Source organism: Coregonus clupeaformis, chromosome 21 (genome assembly GCF_020615455.1).
Source record: "Coregonus clupeaformis isolate EN_2021a chromosome 21, ASM2061545v1, whole genome shotgun sequence".
NCBI lineage: Eukaryota > Metazoa > Chordata > Actinopteri > Salmoniformes > Salmonidae > Coregonus > Coregonus clupeaformis.
Genome location: NC_059212.1, coordinates 39,471,276 through 39,493,169, shown reverse-complemented (window position 1 = coordinate 39,493,169; position 21,894 = coordinate 39,471,276). Strand labels below are relative to the sequence as shown.

At 46.5% G+C, this 21,894-nt stretch overlaps 1 protein-coding gene and 1 pseudogene across 3 annotated transcripts; one reads left to right on the top strand and one right to left on the bottom strand.

Moving 5' to 3' along the window:
• Positions 1-266: 266 nt before the first annotated feature.
• LOC121535517 (RNA-binding protein MEX3B-like) lies at positions 267-10,798 on the top strand. 3 transcript variants are annotated; one of them, XM_045205891.1, is made up of 4 exons: positions 267-334; positions 1,213-1,760; positions 5,088-5,344; positions 5,754-10,798. In XM_045205891.1, the coding sequence occupies exons 2-4, from the start codon at positions 1,271-1,273 to the stop codon at positions 6,960-6,962; spliced, it is 1,956 nt and encodes a 651-aa protein (XP_045061826.1). In that variant the 5' UTR covers positions 267-334; positions 1,213-1,270; the 3' UTR covers positions 6,963-10,798. The 3 variants fall into 3 exon arrangements, with proteins under 3 accessions (XP_045061826.1, XP_045061827.1, XP_045061825.1); XM_045205892.1 differs by having other exon boundaries at positions 269-365; XM_045205890.1 differs by having other exon boundaries at positions 269-605.
• A 3,464-nt stretch (positions 10,799-14,262) lies between these two features.
• LOC121535500 overlaps positions 14,263-21,894 on the bottom strand; it is a 97,039-nt pseudogene continuing 89,407 nt past the window's right edge.

Below are 21,894 nucleotides of genomic sequence, written 5' to 3'. Positions count from 1 at the left end.
GTCCCCATTCTCCCAATAACCAACTCTACCCAGCCTTTAAATTGTGACCGCCATAGCATTCATAACTGCCAATTTCCCACCACGTTTTCAAAAACTGACACCGAAGCATCAGACGATTTATAATTTGCTTTATCAATTTCCAATGGGAAAAATTATCCACAGGCACAATCACTGCGGTATAAAATAATAATAATATCGATCGCGACGTACGTTCCTTGGCCTTTGAACCCATTGTTGTGTCTCGGATGACGTCAGTTCTGTGTGCGAGACAGGCAGAGCGGCGTGCGCCTGGCGAGACAAAGGCGGCGGACCAGGGAACAGCTAAGAGAAAGAGGTTAGCAAGATCAAGATTCAATTTTCGTGAGGTAACTGCATGGAAATGTAATGATGGACTACGAACCGATACGAAAAATGACGGGCCGCTAAAACGATATCCGTCTGGAATAGGATCCCATCAACAGCCTGTCCCTTCTCGTTCGTTTTTAAACATTTTCTTCAACGCCCCCAATTTAGCGAGCTAGCTAGCATTAGCGCACTGGTCGCCACTCACCATTCCTTCAAGAATCAAAAGAGAGGAACTCATAAAATCGGGAGTTTGCCAAAGGGTAAATTAACTTAAAGATATTTTATCCCCCCCCCCAAAAAAAAGTATTTGGCTTGGACAAATTATTGAACTGAAGTATTTCTGCCTGCTATCCAACTAACGTTAGCTAGCTAGCTGTGGTACTCCCAAACAAAGGGGACGACAACGTGACTGACTCAACTGTGGAACTAGCTAGTTTGCTAGTTAGCGTTTAGCTAGTTAACAACAGATTAGCGCTTTCCCAAATTTGATGCTCCTTTTTCGGGATGATACCGACTGAATAGACAAAAGTTAATGATCTAGTGTTGGTCAGTGTTAAGGAATATTTAATATTGACTTACTAAAATATGTATGATGCCTATTTCAACAAGATAACCAATCAGTCACACACAGCCTATTTTTGCAAGACAGTGACAGAATGCAACAACACACAGACAAAGCAGTAAAGTAGAGTTGAAGGGGACGGCGCCCAAGTGTAACACACTGTAACCTATTTAGTTATGGAACTAACTAGCTATATGACATCAAATGTTTTTACAACTTTCAGTGCATTTAATTTGTGCGTTTTCTAAAACGTATCATGGCTCAAAACGTGTTGTGCTGAAACTCTCTTTGTTTGCCTTCCCCAGAAAAGAGCGCTTTTACACCCACAGGCGACCCCAGATCTGATGTTCATCCTCGGGGACTATGCCTAGCCCCTTATTCCACCCCGAGATTATGGACCACGACATGGTAGTGAGCAGCCAGCACAACGGGGTCAGCCTGCCCCGAGAGACGGACCAGGAGTCCCGAGACGAGGACCATCAGGAGGCGCTCCGTTTCGCCCTGGACCAGCTGTCACTTATGGCCCTGGAGAAGGTGGACTGTGGGGGCGGTGGTGGGGGGCTCGTTGACCCGCTCGACGGGAACCAGGGACCGGGCTCCGAGAATTGCAACGGCGGTTATGTCAACCTGCAGTTGCTGGAGCACCCAGGAGGCTCCCGGGACTCCCCGACGTCCTGCTCCCCATCTCCAGAGTACTATGGATCCGGCGGGTACCACATGGCTGGCCCGCACTCTCACTCCATGCTCGGGGAACAAAACTCCATTATCTGCAATCGCAAGAGGAGTGTCAACATGACCGAATGCGTACCTGTGCCCAGCTCCGAACACGTTGCTGAAATAGTGGGAAGACAAGGTAAGAATTTGTTATTTCTCCCCACTGTTGTCTACCTATGTGGTTTGGCCATAGCTAGCTAGTTCATAAGATATTCTAGCTAATGTTATAGATGTTAGGGTCTAGCTTTTACCAACTACCCCTATCATAACCACGAATGCATAGGACCATGCACCAGATATCCTTCCTTTGTTTGGATGGTGAGATGTCTCTGAAGTTTATCAGCGTCTAGTGTTGTTGTGAGTTGTTATTGATGTGTACAGTGGATGTTGTTTACTCGCGTAATACATGTAGATATAGAACGGCTTACTAGCCTTATTTGCATGTCCTTACAACAGTGTTGAATCAACTACAGATGTTATTGGTTGTGTGTCTCTCTGTGTGTATGGTGCATGGGTAGGGGGAGGGGTAGAAGAGGGTCAGACAAAGCCGCAGATTGTCGAGAGTCTGGACATGTCTAGCAGGCTGCACCAAACAAAAGAAACCTATCGAATAATTTAGCGATATGTACGGCAGACGTCACAAATGTTAAACAAGATGCCTGGTGTTTATATTGACGTCCACGTTCAAAGTAGATTTGTAGTTATTTTATCCCACAGCCCTAAAGCAAGGCTGTGGGATGGCCGCCGCGCAGAACATGGGACTGGGCGGTGTTTTCGCCCCGCATCCAGCTCAGTCGACCGCTCTCGGCCGTTTTGAAAATATACACACATTTTATCTCCGCACACGTTTAGCTCAATATTCACCACTAGTTAACATATACACAGTGCCTATGCTTTGCGCGCCTAGCGCAGTTGTGGCTATGTTATGGCATTGTTCTCTTTGTTTGAAAATGCCATGCTTTCTGCCTCCCAGAATGACATCACACACGTCGCACCCTATTGGTGGGTGAGAGCGAACTGTCCATATTTAAAGGAACATTGCAGCGGTTCTTGGTTTAGCATTAGACATGCTACGAGGCTAACAAGCTACAGGCCTACATAATGGGAATATACACTGCTCAAAAAAATTAAGGGAACAGTAAAATAACACATCCTAGATCTGAATGAATGAAATAATCTTATTAAATACTTTTTTCTTTACATAGTTGAATGTGCTGACAACAAAATCACACAAAAATTATCAATGGAAATCAAATGTATCTGTCTGGATTTGGAGTCACCCTCAAAATTAAAGTGGAAAACCACACTACAGGCTGATCCAACTTTGATGTAATGTCCTTAAAACAAGTCAAAATGAGGCTGAGTAGTGTGTGTGGCCTCCACGTGCCTGTATGACCTCCCTACAACGCCTGGGCATGCTCCTGATGAGGTGGCGGATGGTCTGCTGAGGGATCTCCTCCCAGACCTGGACTAAAGCATCCGCCAACTCCTGAGTGGCGCAGTGGTCTAAGGCACTGCATCGCAGTGCTAACTTTGCCACTAGAGATCCTGGTTCGAATCCAGGCTCTGTCGCAGCCGGCCGCGACCGGGAGACCCATGGGGCGGCGCACAATTGGCCCAGCGTCGTCCAGGGTAGGGGAGGGAATGGCCGGCAGGGATGTAGCTCAGTTGATAGAGCATGGTGTTTGCAACGCCAGGGTTATAATTATAATAATTATAAATTATAATTATAATTAGTCATTTAGCAGACGCTCTTATCCAGAGCGACTTACAGGAGCAATTAGGGTTAAGTGCCTTGCTCAAGGGCACATCGACAGATTTTTCACCTAGTCGGCTCGGGGATTAGAACCAGCGACCTTTCGGTTACTGGCACAACGCTCTTAACCACTAAGCTACCTGCCGGTTCGATTCCCACGGGGGCCAGTATAAAAATAATAATAATGTATTCACTAACTGTAAGTCGCTCTGGATAAGAGCGTCTGCTAAATGACGTAAATGTAACTCCTGGACAGTCTGTGGTGCAACGTGGCGTTGGTGGATGGAGCGAGACATGATGTGCTCAATTGGATTCAGGTCTGGGGAACGGGCGGGCCAGTCCATAGCATCAATGCCTTCCTCTTGCAGGAACTGCTGACACACTCCAGCCACATGAGGTCTAGCATTGTCTTGCATTAGGAGGAACCCAGGGCCAACCGCACCAGCATATGGTCTCACAAGGGGTCTGAGGATCTCATCTCGGTACCTAATGGCAGTCAGGCTACCTCTGGCGAGCACATGGAGGGCTGTGCGGCCCCCCCAAAGAAATGCCACCCCACACCATGACTGACCCACCGCCAAACCGGTCATGCTGGAGGATGTTGCAGGCAGCAAAACGTTCTCCACGGGGTCTCCAGACTCTGTCACGTCTGTCACATGTGCTCAGTGTGAACCTGCTTTCATCTGTGAAGAGCACAGGGCGCCAGTGGCGAATTTGCCAATCTTGGTGTTCTCTGGCAAATGCCAAACGTCCTGCACGGTGTTGGGCTTTAAGCACAACCCCCACCTGTGGACGTCGGGCCCTCATACCACCCTCATGGAGTCTGTTTCTGACCGTTTGAGCAGACACATGCACATTTGTGGCCTGCTGGAGGTCATTTTGCAGGGCTCTGGCAGTGCTCCTCCTTGCACAAAGGCGGAGGTAGCAGTCCTGTTGCTGGGTTGTTGCCCTCCTACGGCCTCCTCCACGTCTCCTGATGTACTGGCCTGTCTCCTGGTAGCGCCTCCATGCTATGGACACTACGCTGACAGACACAGCAAACCTTCTTGCCACAGCTCGCATTGATGTGCCATCCTGGATGAGCTGCACTACCTGAGCCACTTGTGTGGGTTGTAGACTCCGTCTCATGCTACCACTAGAGTGAAAGCACCGCCAGCATTCAAAAGTGACCAAAACATCAGCCAGGAAGCATAGGAACTGAGAAGTGGTCTGTGGTCATCACCTGCAAAACCAGTCCTTTATTGGGGGTGTCTTGCTAATTGCCTATAATTTCCACCTGTTGTCTATTCCATTTGCACAACAGCATGTGACATTTATTGTCAATCAGTGTTGCTTCCTAAGTGGACAGTTTGATTTCACAGAAGTGTGATTGACTTGGAGTTACATTGTGTTGTTTAAGTGTTCCCTTTATTTTTTTGAGCAGTGTATTTTTGCCAGGCTGTTTGCCAACCAGATCATTATTTTATCCCGTTTAGTAAACATTTGCACCTCCAACAAATTCCTATTATCTGAATCAATCAAGTTAAAGTCACAGTAGCCATATATTATTGACATTATGTATTATACATTTTTAGTTTATGAAACAACCATTACTTTACATTTAAATTCCCCTATTGAAAATAATGATTCATTCTCAACTCCACCAAACACAATTAGCCAACATTTTTATATTTACCCTCTTCCATGCCTTTCCATATCTCTTGGTCCCAGGCTGTAAGATCAAGGCACTACGTGCAAAGACAAACACCTACATAAAGACCCCGGTGAGGGGTGAGGAGCCCGTGTTCATCGTGACAGGGCGCAGGGAGGATGTGGAGATGGCCAAACGGGAGATCGTCTCGGCGGCCGAGCACTTCTCCATGATCCGGGCGTCCCGCTGCAAGGCTGGGGCCGCGGGCACAGGAGCACCCGGGCCGGGGGGAGCAATCCCCGGACCCCCACACCTGCCTGGACAGACCACCATACAGGTACGACAACCACAGTAGGAGATACGGTAGCCTACTGTTTTGTTTGCTCGTGGTTTATTTAACCAGGTGAGTTTCATTGAGATGGTCATCTTTATTTTATGACAAGGGAGACTTTGCCAGTAGCCAGCATCACAAGCACCTGTGAAGATATACAAATATCAGTTGGCTAAAATGCACCCTCTTTGAATAGAGGTCATGGTAATATCTAACGGCTACTTTTATATACTTGGTGCTCAACCGTTCAGTTCCATTTCAATGGCAGTTCTTGCCAATTGCTTTACTGCTCTGCCAGTGAACTGCGTGATACATCACTTGTTGTTATGGGTATGTAATTTCCTCCTCCATAGTTTTACCTGGTCAGGTCACGTGGTCTGGAAAACCCTTACTCTTATTTCCTCCCCTGGTGCAGGTTCGGGTGCCGTACCGCGTGGTGGGGTTAGTGGTGGGGCCCAAGGGAGCGACCATCAAGCGCATCCAGCAGCAGACCCACACTTACATCGTGACACCCAGCCGGGAGAAGGACCCTGTGTTCGAGGTGACGGGCATGCCAGAGAACGTGGACCGAGCCCGGGAGGAGATTGAGACACACATCACCCTGCGGACCGGGGCCTTTGTGGACCTCCAGGGAGACAACGACTTCCACACCAACGGGACCGATGTCAGCCTAGAGGGCCTGGGCTCGCTGGGCGCCGCTCTCTGGTCTCGGGCCAACAACCACCACGCTGCCCCTCCACCCCCGCCTCCCCCTCCACCACCCCCACTCCCCCTGGCCATGCACCACTCATCTGGGCGGAAGCTGTCCTCCTCGGCCTCCTACCACCAACACAAGGGAGGGATGGGCTCTGAGAGCTACAGCGCCCCCAGGAGGGCCACAGAGGGAGGCAGCCCCACCAGCCCCTTCAGCACAGGCTCCAGCAGCGCCGGTGGAGGGGGGGGGTTCACCTTCGGGGGCGACTCTACCTCTGGCCTCCCCTCTGAGGAGCTGGGCTTTGAGTTCAGCGCCGCCAACATCTGGGCCCCCTTCGTCAATGGAGGACGAGGGAAGGCCCCAGGCTCCTCTCAGCAGCAGCCTCTCCGCCGAAACAGCTGCGGCCTGAGCGGAGGCGCCATCACACCCCGCCTGTCCCCCACCCTGCCCCCCGACGCCGTGGTGGGACCCCTGGATCATCCGCTGGCCCGTCGGGCCCAGAGTGACCCTCTCAGCGCCCTCTCCTGGCTGCAGTCGGGGGGTACCGGTGCAGGGACCATCTCTGGAGCATCTAGCTCCAGCTCCGGAGGCTCATCCACCGGTTACTCCTCCTGCTCAGCCTCCTCCCTGCCCGGAGGCTCTCCCACCGACTCAGAGGGTGGGGGCAGTGGAGTGGGCCTGGCCTCTGGCATGCTGGGCCGGCTGAAGGCTGCGGCAGGCTCTGGGGCTGGAGGTCTGATTGGCGTAGGGCCAGGGGGCGGGAGCAGGGACTGCTTTGTGTGCTTTGAGAGCGAGGTGACAGCGGCCCTGGTGCCCTGCGGCCACAACCTCTTCTGCATGGACTGCGCCGGACAGATCTGCCAGTCCGCTGAGCCCGAATGCCCTGTCTGCCACATCCCTGCCACACAGTGCATCCACATCTTCTCCTAATGAACCCTCACCCAAAGACAAGGGAGGGGAGGGGGACAGAATAGGAGGTGAGAGGAGGGGTGGCATCTTAAAAAATAACTTTTTTTACTGTCTTACTATCCGAGAGTACTGCAGTGGGGCATCAACTGTGGAGGGACGGACACCAACAACCTTCTTTGCTAATAGGATTTACTATAATGATTACAATATTAGAAATATGACACTATACGGATGTTGATTTAATTATAATAACTATGATAACAATAATGGGAGTAATAATAATAATGAATATTATTTCCAGACTGACTGATTTTGGTTGATTCTGCGGACTGCAGAAGCAGTTGGGCTGGGATCGAGATTTCATGGTGGACTTGTGTGGAAGGAAACCAGTGTCTTAACTTTCTTCAGGCCTCTAGGTTGCCTGTCTGTATAGTTTTCATTCCCTCGCGTCTTCTTCAGATATCTCTGCCTGCTTCTCTCACAAGCCTTTTCCTTTGCCACTTTTGTACTTAATAACAGATATTTTTCAACGGAGCTGCCTAGACCTGCACTTTTCTACTGTTTTCTTTTCAATGTTATTTGACAGGATACAAAACGCAGTTTTTCTGGTCTTCTCTGTTCTCTCTCGCTCTTTCTCATGCTGTAGTATAGGGCTTTGGTATTGTGGTATGAGCCTGGAACTGACTTTGAAACAGGCACAGAAATTGACACCTATGAGACCAAACAAGGCTGAGGGACCTCATAGATGTTATGAATGAAGACTGAAACACTTAAGATATTTATACTGTTCAAAAACTGATATTCAATGTCGTGGTTTTAACAACCAGTATAGGAATAATATAGTTTTAAGTTATTTAAGGAATATCAGAACTAATGCCATAGGTCAGTTACTCAGTCCCCGTTGGTCTGTCTCTCTCTCAAACCCTCTCTCTTCCCATCTCCCTCTACCCTCCTCTCTCTCCTTCAATAGTTCCAGAGTTGGGCTTTGTTTCTGGTTAGATTGAATGAAGCAGAGCCAAGCCTTGTATTAAACGCTACTGTTTGATTCCATGTCGACGGCTCAGCTGACAACAGAATGTGTAATTGAAACAAACATGTCGTGTTTTTGGCTCCATTCCTCTTTCTTCCCCTTGCTGAGCTCAGTGTAGACACCTAGCCATCCACAGTCTACGCAGATCTTCTATATGATACAGTTGGCTTTGGACAGCTAATGTATTTTTTAGATTAATTTAGGCTTTTTCACTGTAGACTGTGGCCCAGTTTGCCCCTGACTTCTGTCTCTCTCTGTCTCTCTGTCTCTCTCTCTCAACCGCATGGTTGAAGTCCAACAGGAGAATATTGGTCTTGGTGATGTCACACACAGGAATGTCTCTGCCAATAGCGAACTTGGTTAAGGCGAGGTGGCCGGTCCCAAGTATCAGGGGGCGTCAGAATGAGCCGTCTCTCTGTGCACTGCAAACCTTGTTAGCCCCTCCCCCAGCTAAGCTCTTTGTCCTAGTGTAACCCCAGATCACCCTGCCCAAGTGGCAGTGGCATCCCTGGAGATATGTTTTGTGTGTATTGTCTTTCTAGTAAGTTCACATCAACTGCCTCTCTCCTACGGTGTTTTTAAGTATGATGTGGACAGGTTGGTTTTGGTATGATGGTACGGTACACGGTTGTTGTATGTAGCCCTTTTGAACGTACGTACGGATGTATTCATAGAATGAGACAAGCCATGATAAACAAGATCCCAAAAAAGGGCTTCCTATGACTGCATACACGTGACATTTTCAGGTGTTAACATTCTCATCGGTGACAACAGCGAGAGTAATCAACGTATCCAATATGGCAGCTAGTAGCTAGTTCATCCAGGGCTTCCAGACTGTGTTTAAACCCAAACAGCTGCAGAATGTGTTGCTTGTTCTTTTCTCTCTGGTCTACGTCTATAGAACACTGGTCAACCCTGTTAGCACCGGTCTGTCTCACTGGTCAACCCTGTTAGCACCGGTCTGTCTCACTGGTCAACCCTGTTAGCACCGGTCTGTCTCACTGGTCAACCCTGTTAGCACCGGTCTGTCTCACTGGTCAACCCTGTTAGCACCGGTCCTTCTAATTCACGTCCATGGCCTGTGAACAAATTAACAGAAGTTCCAATACTTTTCAACTGCAGCTTTCCTTTTCCCCCTCACACCTTGAGGTACTATCCACTGATCTACCATGTGTGGACAGGTGTTCCTAGCAATAATGTCACTTCAGATCAGTGACTGCCTTCAGGGAGGGGGAAGTAAAGGATGCATTTCAAGAGAACGAACACTCTTCACGTAGCTCAAGCCGAGCTACTTTTTAACAAACCACTTCTATGTGTCTAAGATGCCTGACTTTAAATGAGCTAGCCAAGTGAAGGGGACAGCGGCTTGACGTCTTAATCTGTAATCTAATAGTCAACCCTCCACATTTAGCTACACAACAATGCTCCCAACTTGAAAAGGCCCTCCATGTCCACAGATGTGGAGCTAGTAGCCGACTGATGAGTCACATTTCACTGAAGACTACTCTAATGGTGCTTTGGTGCAAACTTGCTACTGACACAGATACTGTTTTTAGAAAAAAGGAACGGCCATGTACGGCAGCACAGCGTCCCCTCTCCAGCTCCTGTTTTAGGAGTTAACTGTATAACTGGCTACCCTGACCCTGTGGTCTCTTTTTCTCTCCCCTCAACGTGAGAGTGATCGATCTGTATAAACTGGCAACCCGTCCCTGCTGGGCCTGATGTCAAAGGTTTAGTTTTTCTCTGCTCCTGCAGACACAAGTTAGGTGCAGGGGAGGATGTGACCATGTCTTTAAAGGAACAGATACACACAACAATTATAGTCTATCTCCTTTAGTGTTAAATGTAGGCCAATCTTAAAAGGGCCCCTTTTCCAGAACTGACCATAACTTCTGTCACTAAAATGTCCTGAGTTGAATTTGCCAGGTGGTTCTGGTATAGGTTCTGGTCTGGTTGTTTCACTAGCGAACTCTTCACCCATGGTCCAGAGCATTGTGGTCATGTACAGTAACATAAACAGTTAAAAGGTACAGAATATTCCCATATTCTGCATAGTTTTTTTCTTTTTTGCTGAACTTAACCTCGCCCCCTCCCCTTTTAGGTTTGAAAACAGGGTTTATAGAGGCTCGTTAAGGAATGACCTCTGACCTTTTTGTGACAGAGGTGGACCCAGAGAGTGCCGCGCCTATCTGGGCATGCCGCTCCCCCTGGAACTCCGCCTTTCTATTTTGCTTTAATTCTTTTTGTACTCAGAACCAAAATGTTACGTCAGCAAACAAGGTTTCAGGCCTGACTTGTATGTATATACCCTGAATACAATCAATGGGATCTCATTTCAAAAAAGTTACCAGACTTAAGTAATGAAGTTAAGTGTAGTTTTTAAAAACATGTATAATTATTTGTAAGTTAACCATATGCATGTATTCAAGCCATCAGGCATTAGCTAATAATTTTTAAGAGGAAGAAAAATCTTTTTACACATTTTTATTTTTACAATTTATTTGCTTACCCAAATATCCCAGACAATAATGTGACTCTTTTTTATTACTTCAAAATGATTTTTTATTTTCCTTATTTTTTTCTTTATTTCCTGTGTACAACATATAGCCAATTTTATAACAAAATGAGAAAAAATTATTGAAGACATTTTTAAATTGAAATATATTTTATTTGAAAGTTTATGGACCTTTTAACCGTGTGCCAGAACAATTGTATACCCATATCATTTGAGCTGACTTGACGGTTATGAGAAATGTATCAAGAGTTTTATTTTTTATGCTTCTTTAATAAAATCTTGTTTTTGGTTTCATTTTTTACTGTAAAACCCTATTGTGTTTTGTATTTTCTTTCGCCTCTCTTTAGCTTTACTTTATGGTCAGAATACCACAATTTCACCTTTTACTTTAGTTTATTTAGCAAAAAATGTCTTACAACTAACAACGCAGTTAAGAAAATAAGAGGTAAGTAAGCATTTCACGTTAAGGTTGTATTCGGCGCATGTGATTTGATTTGACTGTAGAGTAGTAACTAGTAAGGTTACCTTGCCTTCCACACGCTGTGTTTACACAGGCAGCCCATTCTGATTTTTTTATTTCACTAATTGGTCTTTTGACCAATCAGATCCGGGGATTTTAAAACAACGAATTGGGCTGCCAGTCTAAACGCAGACGTAGTTATTCTTCCCCGCTATTCAGATTTAGACCCGGGACACCAGGTGGGTGCAGTTAATTATCAGGTAGATCAGAAAACCAGGGCCACGTTCGGTACATAACGTAATTGAACGACCAGTTGAAAACGGGAAGGGTTGGGTTGTGGGTTCAACATTCACCGCTGCCCTTTAAATACATTACTCATTGCTTCAAGGCACACCCACTGAACGGAGCAAACGTATCTCTGTTCAAGAATGTACAAAAACATTTTGGGAGAACGTGTCATACAGTACAAACTGTTCCGCAACGTAGCAAATGTTCGAGCAAACTGAACGCACCCCAGTAGTCCGCACCTCGTAGGGTAAGATTTGCATATCCCTGGGATAGGGCATGACATTTTAAGAATGCTTATTTGGGGTGGTTCGAACATGCTAAAGCAAGTAGTTGAGGACAGTGGCTAGGTTAACAAAACCGAAGCATGGATGTCCATAGACTGCTTTCAAGGTAATGAAACAAGTAGCTTTTAAAAATGGGTGAACTAACACTTTTTTTATCCCAAGTTGGGCACCTGTTGTCATCTCTCATTCCACCACATGGTGGCAGTAGATATCAGCCAGGGGCTATGAATGATGGGAAGATGTGCATACTGTAGCTTGCTAAAGCTCTCTCATTCAGAGGAGATAGGAAGGACAGTGTATATTTTTACACGTGATCATTGAGCGTCAGCGATGCTCTGTAGTAGAAGAGAAAATAAAGCACAGAAAATGGCAGATAGACACAAATGTCCTTTTAATAGGAAGCAGTGCACAACCAGGCTGCATTCTAACCCACCTTCATTCTAGATAAAGAACAATCAATCGTAATGATAAGAAACAAATTAGAAACATCCTCAGTAGAAAATAATTCTCTCATGCGAATTCCGTGTACACGCTACATTCATATTGGTTAAATATTTGTATGTATTCACAAGCTGTTTAAAAAATAAAATGTTATAATTAATTATTATTACATAGGTATTCAAATGAAAAGAGAAAAAAAAATCCCATTATTGGTAACATCAAAGAGACGCGTGCTGGCACGATAAAGTTCATTTTCCCTTCATGCACTGGTATTTATTTTTATTCACAGGGTGGGCATCACTTGGTCTCCATGGAGATGTGGTGGCGTGCATGCATGTTATCTCACTTGTGCCCTTTTGTGCTTGCGCGTATGTTAGTGTGTGTATATGTGCATGTGTGTGTAGTCTTTCTGTAAGTGGTAAGAAACAGCAGGTTCTTGGAGTTAAATTAAGGGATACATTTACTATCAGAGGCACCACTACCAGTACTGTCAGCTGTCATGATCCTGTGATGTGAAATGACATTCAGAAGCCTTGCCTTTGGTTAAACAGAAGGTCAAAAGATAAAAACAAAAACATAACAGCAATGTATTAGCTCTCACACAGTCCATGTTGCTCTCTAGCTGTGAAAATAGCAGCAGAAGCTCTAGAGTTGATTCAAACTCATGTACAACAAGCAGAAACATCACAATAGAAGCGTTTTGTGCCAACACCCATATGGCATTTGCATTGTAAAAAAGGTAATAAAAGCATTGTCACACACTGGATAGGTCCAGTGAAATGTGTTGTTTTACTGGGTCAGCCATAGTTGAAAACGGGAGGGGTTGGGTTCGGCGCCCCTGGAGCAAATTAGGGTTAAGTGCCTTGCTCAAGGGCACACTGACAGATTTTTCACCTTGTTGGCTCGGGTATTTGAACCAGTGACCTTTCGGTAACTGGCCCAATGCGCTACCCGCTAGGCTACCTGCCGGCGATAAACGTTGTGGGACTGTTCCAGAAAACGGACAGACAGGTCTGTGAGTAACATGGGGGGTTTTCAGTCCAGTAAGATAAGCCTTGACATGCTGAGTGGGTGGTTGCTATATAGAGGGGTTGTGTTGATTATTGTGCCCCCCCCCCACGTATTATTAAACTACTACGATGGCTTGTGCGTTGACACTTCTACTAGCCAACATGAGTCTTTGAAAATCACTAGCTGGTCTGTTTGAGTTGGTCCATTCATCACAATCTCTGCAAAGTCATCCTCTGGAAAAGTCCGACCAGGAGCTGACTGAACAGTATGTACATTATTCCCAAAGTATTCCCAGTATGCCAAGAAAAACACACACACGTTCTATGAGAAGGAAATTGAGATGAGTCCATTATAACAGGGAGTTTCCCACTCAGTGATTCAATAAAATGTGGGATTGGCATTCCACTCCTTGGATCTGGGTATTGCAGTTGGAATTCCTGGGAATGCCACAGGTTTCCAGTGATTACGTTGGGATTATATTGCTTGGGTCTACATACCACAAATAAACTCTGAGCCCAGAAATCAGGTAGGACAGAAAAGACAGACAAAGACAGACACACACACAGCCATACTCCAAAACGGGCTGAAGCTTTTCGTCAGAAAAATGCAGGGACAAATTGTCAAAACAGACAAATAGGTATTGCCTTAAAAACACATAATCAGATGACTGAAATGGCAGTCAGAGAGACCATGCAGTTGCTCTGTAGTGACCTTATGGTATACAGTGAGCTCCAAAATAATTGGGACAGTGACACGTTGTTTTGGGTCTGTACACCAGCACTTTGGATTTGAAATGATACAATGTCTATGAGGTTAAAGTGCAGACTGTCAGCTTTAATTTGAGGGTATTGTCATCCATATCGGGTGAACCGTTTAGAAATTACCAAAAGTATTGGGACAAATTCACTTTTATATGTATTAAAGTAGTCAAAAGTTTAGTATTTGGTCCCATATTACTAGTACGCAATTATTACATCAAGCTTGTAACTATACAAACTTGTTGGATCCATTTTCTGTTTGTTTTGGTGGTGTTTCAGATAATTTTGTGGCCAATAAAAATTAATGGTAAATAATGTATTGTGTCATTTTAGAGTAACTTTTATTGAAAATAATAATATAATATGTTTCTAAACACTTCTAAATTAATGTGGATGCTAACATGATTACGGATAATCCTGAATTAATTGTGAATAATGATGAGTGAGAGAGTTACAGACGCACATATATCATACCCCCAAGACATGCTAACCTCTCACCATTACAATAACAGGGGAGGTTAGCAGTTAGCAATCTGAAACAACCAAAACAAACATGCAAATGTATCCAAAAAGTTTGTAGAGTCACAAGCTTGATGTAATAATTGTAATAACCCGATGTGGATGAAAACACCCTCTAATGAAAGCTGACACTTTAACCTCATAGTCATTGTATCATTTCAAATCCAAAGTGCTGGAGTACAGAGCCAAAACAACAACAACATGTGTCACTGTCCCAATACTTTTGGAGCTCACTGTATATAGTAGCCTATGGGTTAGTATAATCATATGGCCCATAGCACAGAAAACATATTTATTAAATTCTCACAAACACAGATGGGTAGTGTGACCAGGTAGTGTGTCCCTTCAGTAATGTCTATGTCTGCTGGTCCTGTAGCCCTTTGCAGTATTTGTGCACTTTCAAGGGAACATAGAAGGGGGTTTGTGAGGGGTTGAATCAACCATCTATTGGCTAGTATTACTCCTTTACAGTAATGTCAGGCCAGAGCCATTGCTAGGGTAGGTGAGAATGTAAAAAGACCATCTTCAAAAGGTACATGTTTGGGTCTGCGGCACCATCTCAGTGTCTATATACAATATGGTCATATGGTGTGTTCCAAACAAGCTGACTAACATCCAACAACTCTGATCCAAACCTAGGCTACCCTCTACCCATGTGAAAGACTGGCGTGGCTTACAATCATCCAAAATACACATTCATATCAAACATCGGCACGTTCTTCTTTTCTCACTTAGTTTTTTACTGTATAGTAGTTTTCTTCATGGTTATGGTTACCTCTGTGAAGGTTATTATTATGGTAACCCTTATTATACCAGGTTATATGCACCGTGCACACAGGTATAAGGTGTCAAGTGTCAGTAGGGGGAGGGGTCTGTACAGCTGTTGCTGTGGTAACAGCTAATTAATCACAGTGTTCTGAGAATTGGGTTCAACATGCAGGAAGTACATTATCACACGAGGTAAGATGAAGCTGCCCCCAGACACTGATCTAAGATCAGTGTTACATTTCCCCCTCCCTAATAGGCAAAGCTAGGACAAGGGTATGAGCTGATCCTAGATGTGTGCCTGAGGTCAACTTCTACCCAGAGCACATCACACGACAGGAAGACTGAGCACAACGGAGAGATAACGAAAGACAGCGAAAGAGAACGATACACTGATATACCCACAGACAGACTAACAGGAACAGACAGAGAAGTAAGAGTTGGGGTTTAGGGCTGCCCTCCTGAACATGCAGAGAGGTCAAAGTGCAAAGTCGTCTGTCTCTATAACTCATCAGGTGATATTTGTTTCACACATTTCTGCATTAAATGTATATAAAACGTGTAATATGCAAGAGTGAAAGAGAGAAAATGAGAGAGAGAGCAGTAGAAATGGATTGATAAATTGATTCATTCATTGATAGGTGTTCAAAATAAATCTATGGCAGAAGGAACTGTTGGCCACCTCTGAGTTTGGGCACATGTGCTAATCATTATGTGATTATAGATTATTAGTGTGTTCATGACTGTGTTTGTATGACATAAACATGCCAGTATTGTATTAGTAACTCTGTGTGTGGTGCTGTAACTGTGTGTGTGTGTGTGTCTGCATCAGTATCTTGATCACTAGGCCTATCTCTACTCTCCCTCTCAGCTCGCCCGTCCCTCCTCGGCAGAGCGCTGGTCTGACTTGAGCTTGACAAACTCTTTGGCCACGTCGTCGTTGTTGCGTTGGGACAGGATCCTCAGTACCGTCAGGCCCGTCTCGTCCATGTGGACCCTCTTCCCCAGGGGGAGCCAGCACGTCATGCTACCCCGAGAGGACATGTCCTTCAACTGCATCAGGGCCATGCCCACCGTACGGTCCTCCCTGGCGAAGCAGTAGTCCTTCACACACACCTGAAGCTCATAGCCCTCCGGACCCAACTCACTGCCCAGGGAACTAGAGAGGAGACAGATGAGAGGTTTGTTAGATAATGCACACATATTGACATTGACGCGCACACACACACACACACACACAGACCCCCCACACACACACACACACACACACACAGACCCCCCCTCCACACACACACACACACACAGACCCCCCCCTCCACACACACACACACACACACACAGACCCCCCTCCACACACACACACACAGACCCCCCACCACCAGACAGAGACCTGATATACTCACTATTGGAAGGTCTCGTTGAACTTGGGTGACCAGCTGTTGTTCTTGGACTTGGTGGCGTGCTTCCTCTTCTTGTCAGTGAGGTGGGGACCAATGATGTAGACCTCCACGAAGGGACGAAAGATCCCCTGGGTCTGCCACTTAATGTCATTAGCAGCAATCACTGAGAGAGAGAGAGAGAGAGAGAGAGAGAGAGAGAGAGAGAGAGAGAGAGAGAGAGAGAGAGAGAGAGAGAGAGAGAGAGAGAGAGAGAGAGAGAGAGAGAGAGAGAGAGAGGGGAGAGAGGAGAGAGAGAAGAGAGAGAGAGAGAGAGAGAGAGAGAGAGAGAGAGAGAGAGAGAGAGAGAGAGAGAGAGGTGATGGTGATGAGAGAAGAGAAGAGGGGGAAGAGGGTTGGGAAAGAGGTGTAGAGAGAGGAGCATGAGGAGGGGTTGAAGAAGATGAGGAGAGTACAAATGACATGTGCTGTAGCTAGTTTGTAGTGCATTTCAAAGAAGCTCAAGTCTAGTGCAATTAGAACGCATGTAAAGCCCATCTTCAACCCTACCTTACGCACTCCCGTTCCACATTACCCCTCCCCTTTCATCCCTCCCTCTCTTTTGCCTTTCCTCCCTCCCCCCTCAGCCCCTCCCTCCATCCCCCCTCAGCCCCTCGCTCCCCCCTCAGCCCCTCCCTCCCTCCTCAGCCCCTCCCTCCATCCCCCTCAGCCCCTCAGCCCCCCTCATCCCCTCCCTCCTCCTCAGCCCCTCCCTCCCCCCTCAGCCCCTCCCTCCATCCCTTCCTCTCTCACCTCTCACAGTGATCTTGTGTTCTCCAGTGTTGGGGTGGGTGAAGATCTCCACGTGCATTACCACCTCTCCGATTGGCTCCTCCACTCCCGACCCTGCCAGAGGTCAAGGGTTAACCACCACATCAGACACACAGAGTTGAGATCACTGCTGTTGACCAGAGCCCTCTGACACCCCCAGTGTTTCAGACAGTGACAGGCTAGTTTAATGTACAGTAAAGCAAAGACAGGCTGATAAATCTGTGTGTGTCTGACATTTGGATCGTTCCACCACTGGGATCCTCTACTCTATTGTCCATTCCCTGATTAAAGAGTGTGCGTGTGTGCCCATTTCCTGTGTGTGTCCATTTCCTGTGTGTGTCCATTTCCTGTGTGTGTGTCCATTTAAAAAAGAAAATAGAAAAAAACGGTTAATAATGTTATTTTTTGTTTGAAAGATATTCCTAATATCTAGTATATAGACACTGAACAAAAATAGTTAGAGTTACAGTTCATATAAGGAAATCAGTCAATTGAAATAAATTCATTAGGCCCTAAACTATGGATTTCACATGACTGTGCAGGGGTGCAGCCATGGGTGGGCCTTGGAGGGCATAGGCCTACCGACTTGGAAGCCCACCCACTGGGGAGCCAGGCCCAGCCAATCAGAATGAGTTTTTCTCCACAAAAGGGATTTATTACAGACAGAAATACTCCTCAGCACCCCCCTCAGATGTGGAGGTCCTGGGCTGGCGTAGTTACACGTGGTCTGCGGTTGTGAGGCCGGTTGGACGTACTGCCAAATTCTCTAAAACGATGTTGGAGGCAGCTTATGGTAGAGAAATTAACATTCAATTCTCTGGAAACAGCTCTGGTTGACATTCCTGCAGTCAGCATGCCAATCGCACACTCCCCTCAAAACCTGAGACATCTGTGGCATTGTGTTATGTGACAAAACTGCACATTTTAGAGTGGCCTTTTATTGTCCCCAGCACAAGGTGCACCAGTGTAATGATCAGGCTGTTTAATCAGCTTCTTGATATGCCACACCTGTCAGGTGGATGGATTATCTTGGCAAAGGAGAAATGCTCACTAATAGGGATGTAAACTAATTAAACTAAATAAACTGAACGATTGGTACTAAAACACACACCTCTTGGTAATGAGACGAGCAGGGCTTGGCTGGGCAAGGTTTAGTACCAGGGTTAAGGCCAAGCTACAGACTTGCAGACAATACTGTAATTCACTAATTGATGGTAATTCTCCTGAAAACACCTGTAGCTTGGCCTCTCTAGACCTATCCAACTATAATGGACCTGTTTATAATGGATAGATGTAGAGAGAAGGAGAGGGAGGGAGAAATTGAGGGGTGGGTGGGGGTATGCATGGTCACAGGCACTTACCCTTTTCTGGTAATGTGTCTTCGTTGAGGGTATACCTAACCCCCTTCCCTCCATGGACTAGCAGAGAGAGAGTGGAAGAGAAGAGACTTCAGTAGGATGTATTCTTTTAACAAATTTCACAATGACAGTTAGCATTCAAAAAGATATCAGACACACAGGCAGATAGACAGACACACAGCCCGCGAGCCAGCCGGCCGGCCAGCCTACCAGCCAGCCAGCCCACTAGCCAGCCCACTAGCCTGCCAGCTAGCCAGAGGGGCCAGCCAGCCAGCCAGCCAGACAGCCAGACCACTAGCCAGACAGACAGAGGGGGTGACGTACCCTGAGCATTTTGTGAGAGGACAAACTTCCTGATGAGTTTATCAGTGTGTTGTGTGTAGAGGGACAGGGCATAGTGCAGAGACTTCAGGTCAGGACTCTTCTCCAGGAACGTCTTCTTCAGACCCACACCACCCGCATGGAAGTATTGCTGCAGGGGGAGAGGTCAACAGGCATTGTTATTTATCCTTAGAGAGATGTAACATAGTCTAACCCTTGTTATAAGACATCACAACGGCTCATACATGCTTATAACAAGTTATGAAGCATCATACCTGGATGCTTTAAGTAGCTTTACGTTTGACAGTTATTTTCAATGTACTACATACTGCATACAGTAGCAGACACATACTATTTACTGCACAGTACATAGTACACATGTTATACATACTGCATATAGTATACAGTACCTTAATGGTGTCCAATGCCAGCTCTATGATGGCACACTGTTTAGGAGAGAGAGCCTTGGCCTCCTCTCTCACCATGTGCTCCTGCAGTGTACCGGGAAACAGACAACAGAGTTAATGCAACAATGTAGTTAATGCAACAATGTAGTTAATACGACACAATGCATGACAGGACTGCATTTTATATGAAACATGCTGTAGAAATCAAGAAAGGAACTCATCCTAATGTGTCATCATAATTACCTTGAGCTTGGAAAGCTGGCCCAACTCCTTAGCTGCATTAAAGATCATCTGAGTGCCCTGTGATGGAAAGAGAGAGAGAGGTTGAGAGAATGAGAGCGATAGTGAGAGACAGAGAGAGTGTGAGGTTGAGAGAGTGAGAGAGACAGAGAGAGAGAGAGTGAGCGTGAGAGAGAAAGAGAGCGAGAGAGAGGGGTGATGGTGATGAGAGAAGAGAGGGAAGAGGGTTGGGAAAGAGGTGTAGAGAGAGGAGCATGAGGAGGGGGAGAGTTGTTTGAAGAAGATGAGGAGAGTACAAATGACACATACATGTAGTTAAACATGTCACAATAAAGAATGGGGAAAAAATACATGTGCAGGAGAGGTTTCAAATCCAGTACGGGGTTGTGTGGAAACCTCCAATCCATTCAACATACAGGCAACACTGTAGCGGAAGGACACGTTCCTTCTAAAAGAAAAACGTGACAAGGAGAAAAATATGAGACAGAGGTAAAGGAGGGAGGAAGAGGAGACTAAGGGGGAGGAAGAGGAGACTAAGGAGGGAGGAAGAGGAGACTACGGGGGAGGAAGAGGAGACTAAGGAGGGAGGAAGAGGAGACTAAGGAGGGAGGAAGAGGAGACTAAGGAGGGAGGAAGAAGAGACTAAGGGGGAGGAAGAGGAGACTAAGGGAGAGGAAGAGGAGACTAAGGAGGGAGGAAGAGGAGGCTAAGGAGGGAGGAAGAGGAGACTAAGGAGGGAGGAAGAGGAGACTAAGGGGGAGGAAGATGAGACTAAGGAGCAGGAGGACTAAGGGGGAGGAAGAGGAGACTAAGGAGAGAGGAAGATGAGACTAAGGAGGAGGAAGAGGAGACTAAGGGGTAGGAAGAGGAGACTAAGGAGGGAGGAAGAGGAGACTAAGGAGGGAGGAAGAGGAGTCTAAGGGGGAGGAAGAGGAGACTAAGGAGGGAGGAAGAGGAGACTAAGGAGGGAGGAAGAGGAGACTAAGGGGAGGAAGAGGAGACTAAGGAGGGAGGAAGAGGATACTAAGGAGGGAGGAAGAGGAGACTAAGGAAGAGGAGACTAAGGGGGAGGAAGAGGAGACCAAGGAGGGAGGAAGAGGAGACTAAGGGGGAGGAAGAGGAGACTAAGGATGGAGGAAGAGGAGACTAAGGAGGGAGGAAAGGTGCTGTATTACAGTGGCACCAGGTCAGGTATTCCATCGCTCAGCCGTGCACCATGCTCATTTCTAACATACGGACAGGGTTTGATAATGACACTAGACAATGCACTCAAATCAAGCCCTCTCCCCCTACCCACTAGTCACTCATGTAGATCTGGAGGGAGTGGATAGGTGTTAGCTTTACTGCTTACAACAACCCAATCCTTCTGGAGTTATACAAGTGGGCCTAGGAGCTTGGGATACATCTGAGACAGGGAGGGGGTTACACAGAGTAGCATGGGGGACAAGAGGAGTGATGTCACAGGTAGCAGAGGACTCTGTGTGTCCGTGCTGACAGACATCATACAGGGAGAAACACACACACACACACTTGTTCACACGAGCGCGCACACACACACACACACACATCACAGACTCACACACACACAGTACTTACTATAACCTGAGGAGGAGAGGGTGGGGCGATGGCGAGAGAGAGGGGGTCAGTGAATCTGCACAGGCCCATCTCAACAAATCAACAACCAGGAAGTAACCATTGAATCCTCTACCTCTTATTCTAGCCAATGGGCCCGTTCACAACCTTGGATTCTAACCAGAACATCATATTTATAAATGAATGGTAGATACTGTATCATACCATGGAAAATAATTTAAAAAGACTGGAAGAGAATGTATGGAAGAGAATTATGCTCAGGTTTGTAGACATAAGAAAATGTGTGTGTGTGTGTACGTGTGTACGTGTGTGTGTGTTACTCACCGACTGGTCTGTGAACGGTGGAAGCACAATGCTTTTCTCCATAGTGTTGATGACCAGTTTCCACAGTTCCTTCAGCACTCTCTTCAGCACAGTCTTCTCACAGATCTTAGCAAACAGTGACAGGCTATAGAGGAGAGAATACATGCACCTTAGTACACCCATGCAAGGGAGGGAGGGAGGGAGGGAGGGAGGGAGAGAGAGAGAGAGAGAGAGAGAGAGAGAGAGAGAGAGAGAGAGAGAGAGAGAGAGAGAGAGAGAGAGAGAGGAGAGAGAGAGAGAGAGAGAGAGAGAGAGAGAGAGAGAGAGAGAGAGAGAGAGAGAGAGAGGGAGGGAGGGAGGGAGGGAGGGAGGGAGGGAGGGAGAGAGAGGGAGGGAGGGAGGGAGGGAGGGAGGGAGGGAGGGAGGGAGGGAGGGAGGGAGGGAGGGAGGGAG

What these genes read in the sequence shown, in the direction of transcription:
- LOC121535517 (XM_045205891.1), top strand. Translation starts at nt 1,271, where the DNA reads ATGCCTAGCCCCTTATTCCACCCCGAGATTATGGACCACGACATGGTA. An exon ending in TGAAATAGTGGGAAGACAAG is followed by an intron (nt 1,761 to 5,087) that starts GTAAGAATTTGT and finishes TCTTGGTCCCAG; the next exon opens with GCTGTAAGATCAAGGCACTA. An exon ending in CTGGACAGACCACCATACAG is followed by an intron (nt 5,345 to 5,753) that starts GTACGACAACCA and finishes CCCCTGGTGCAG; the next exon opens with GTTCGGGTGCCGTACCGCGT.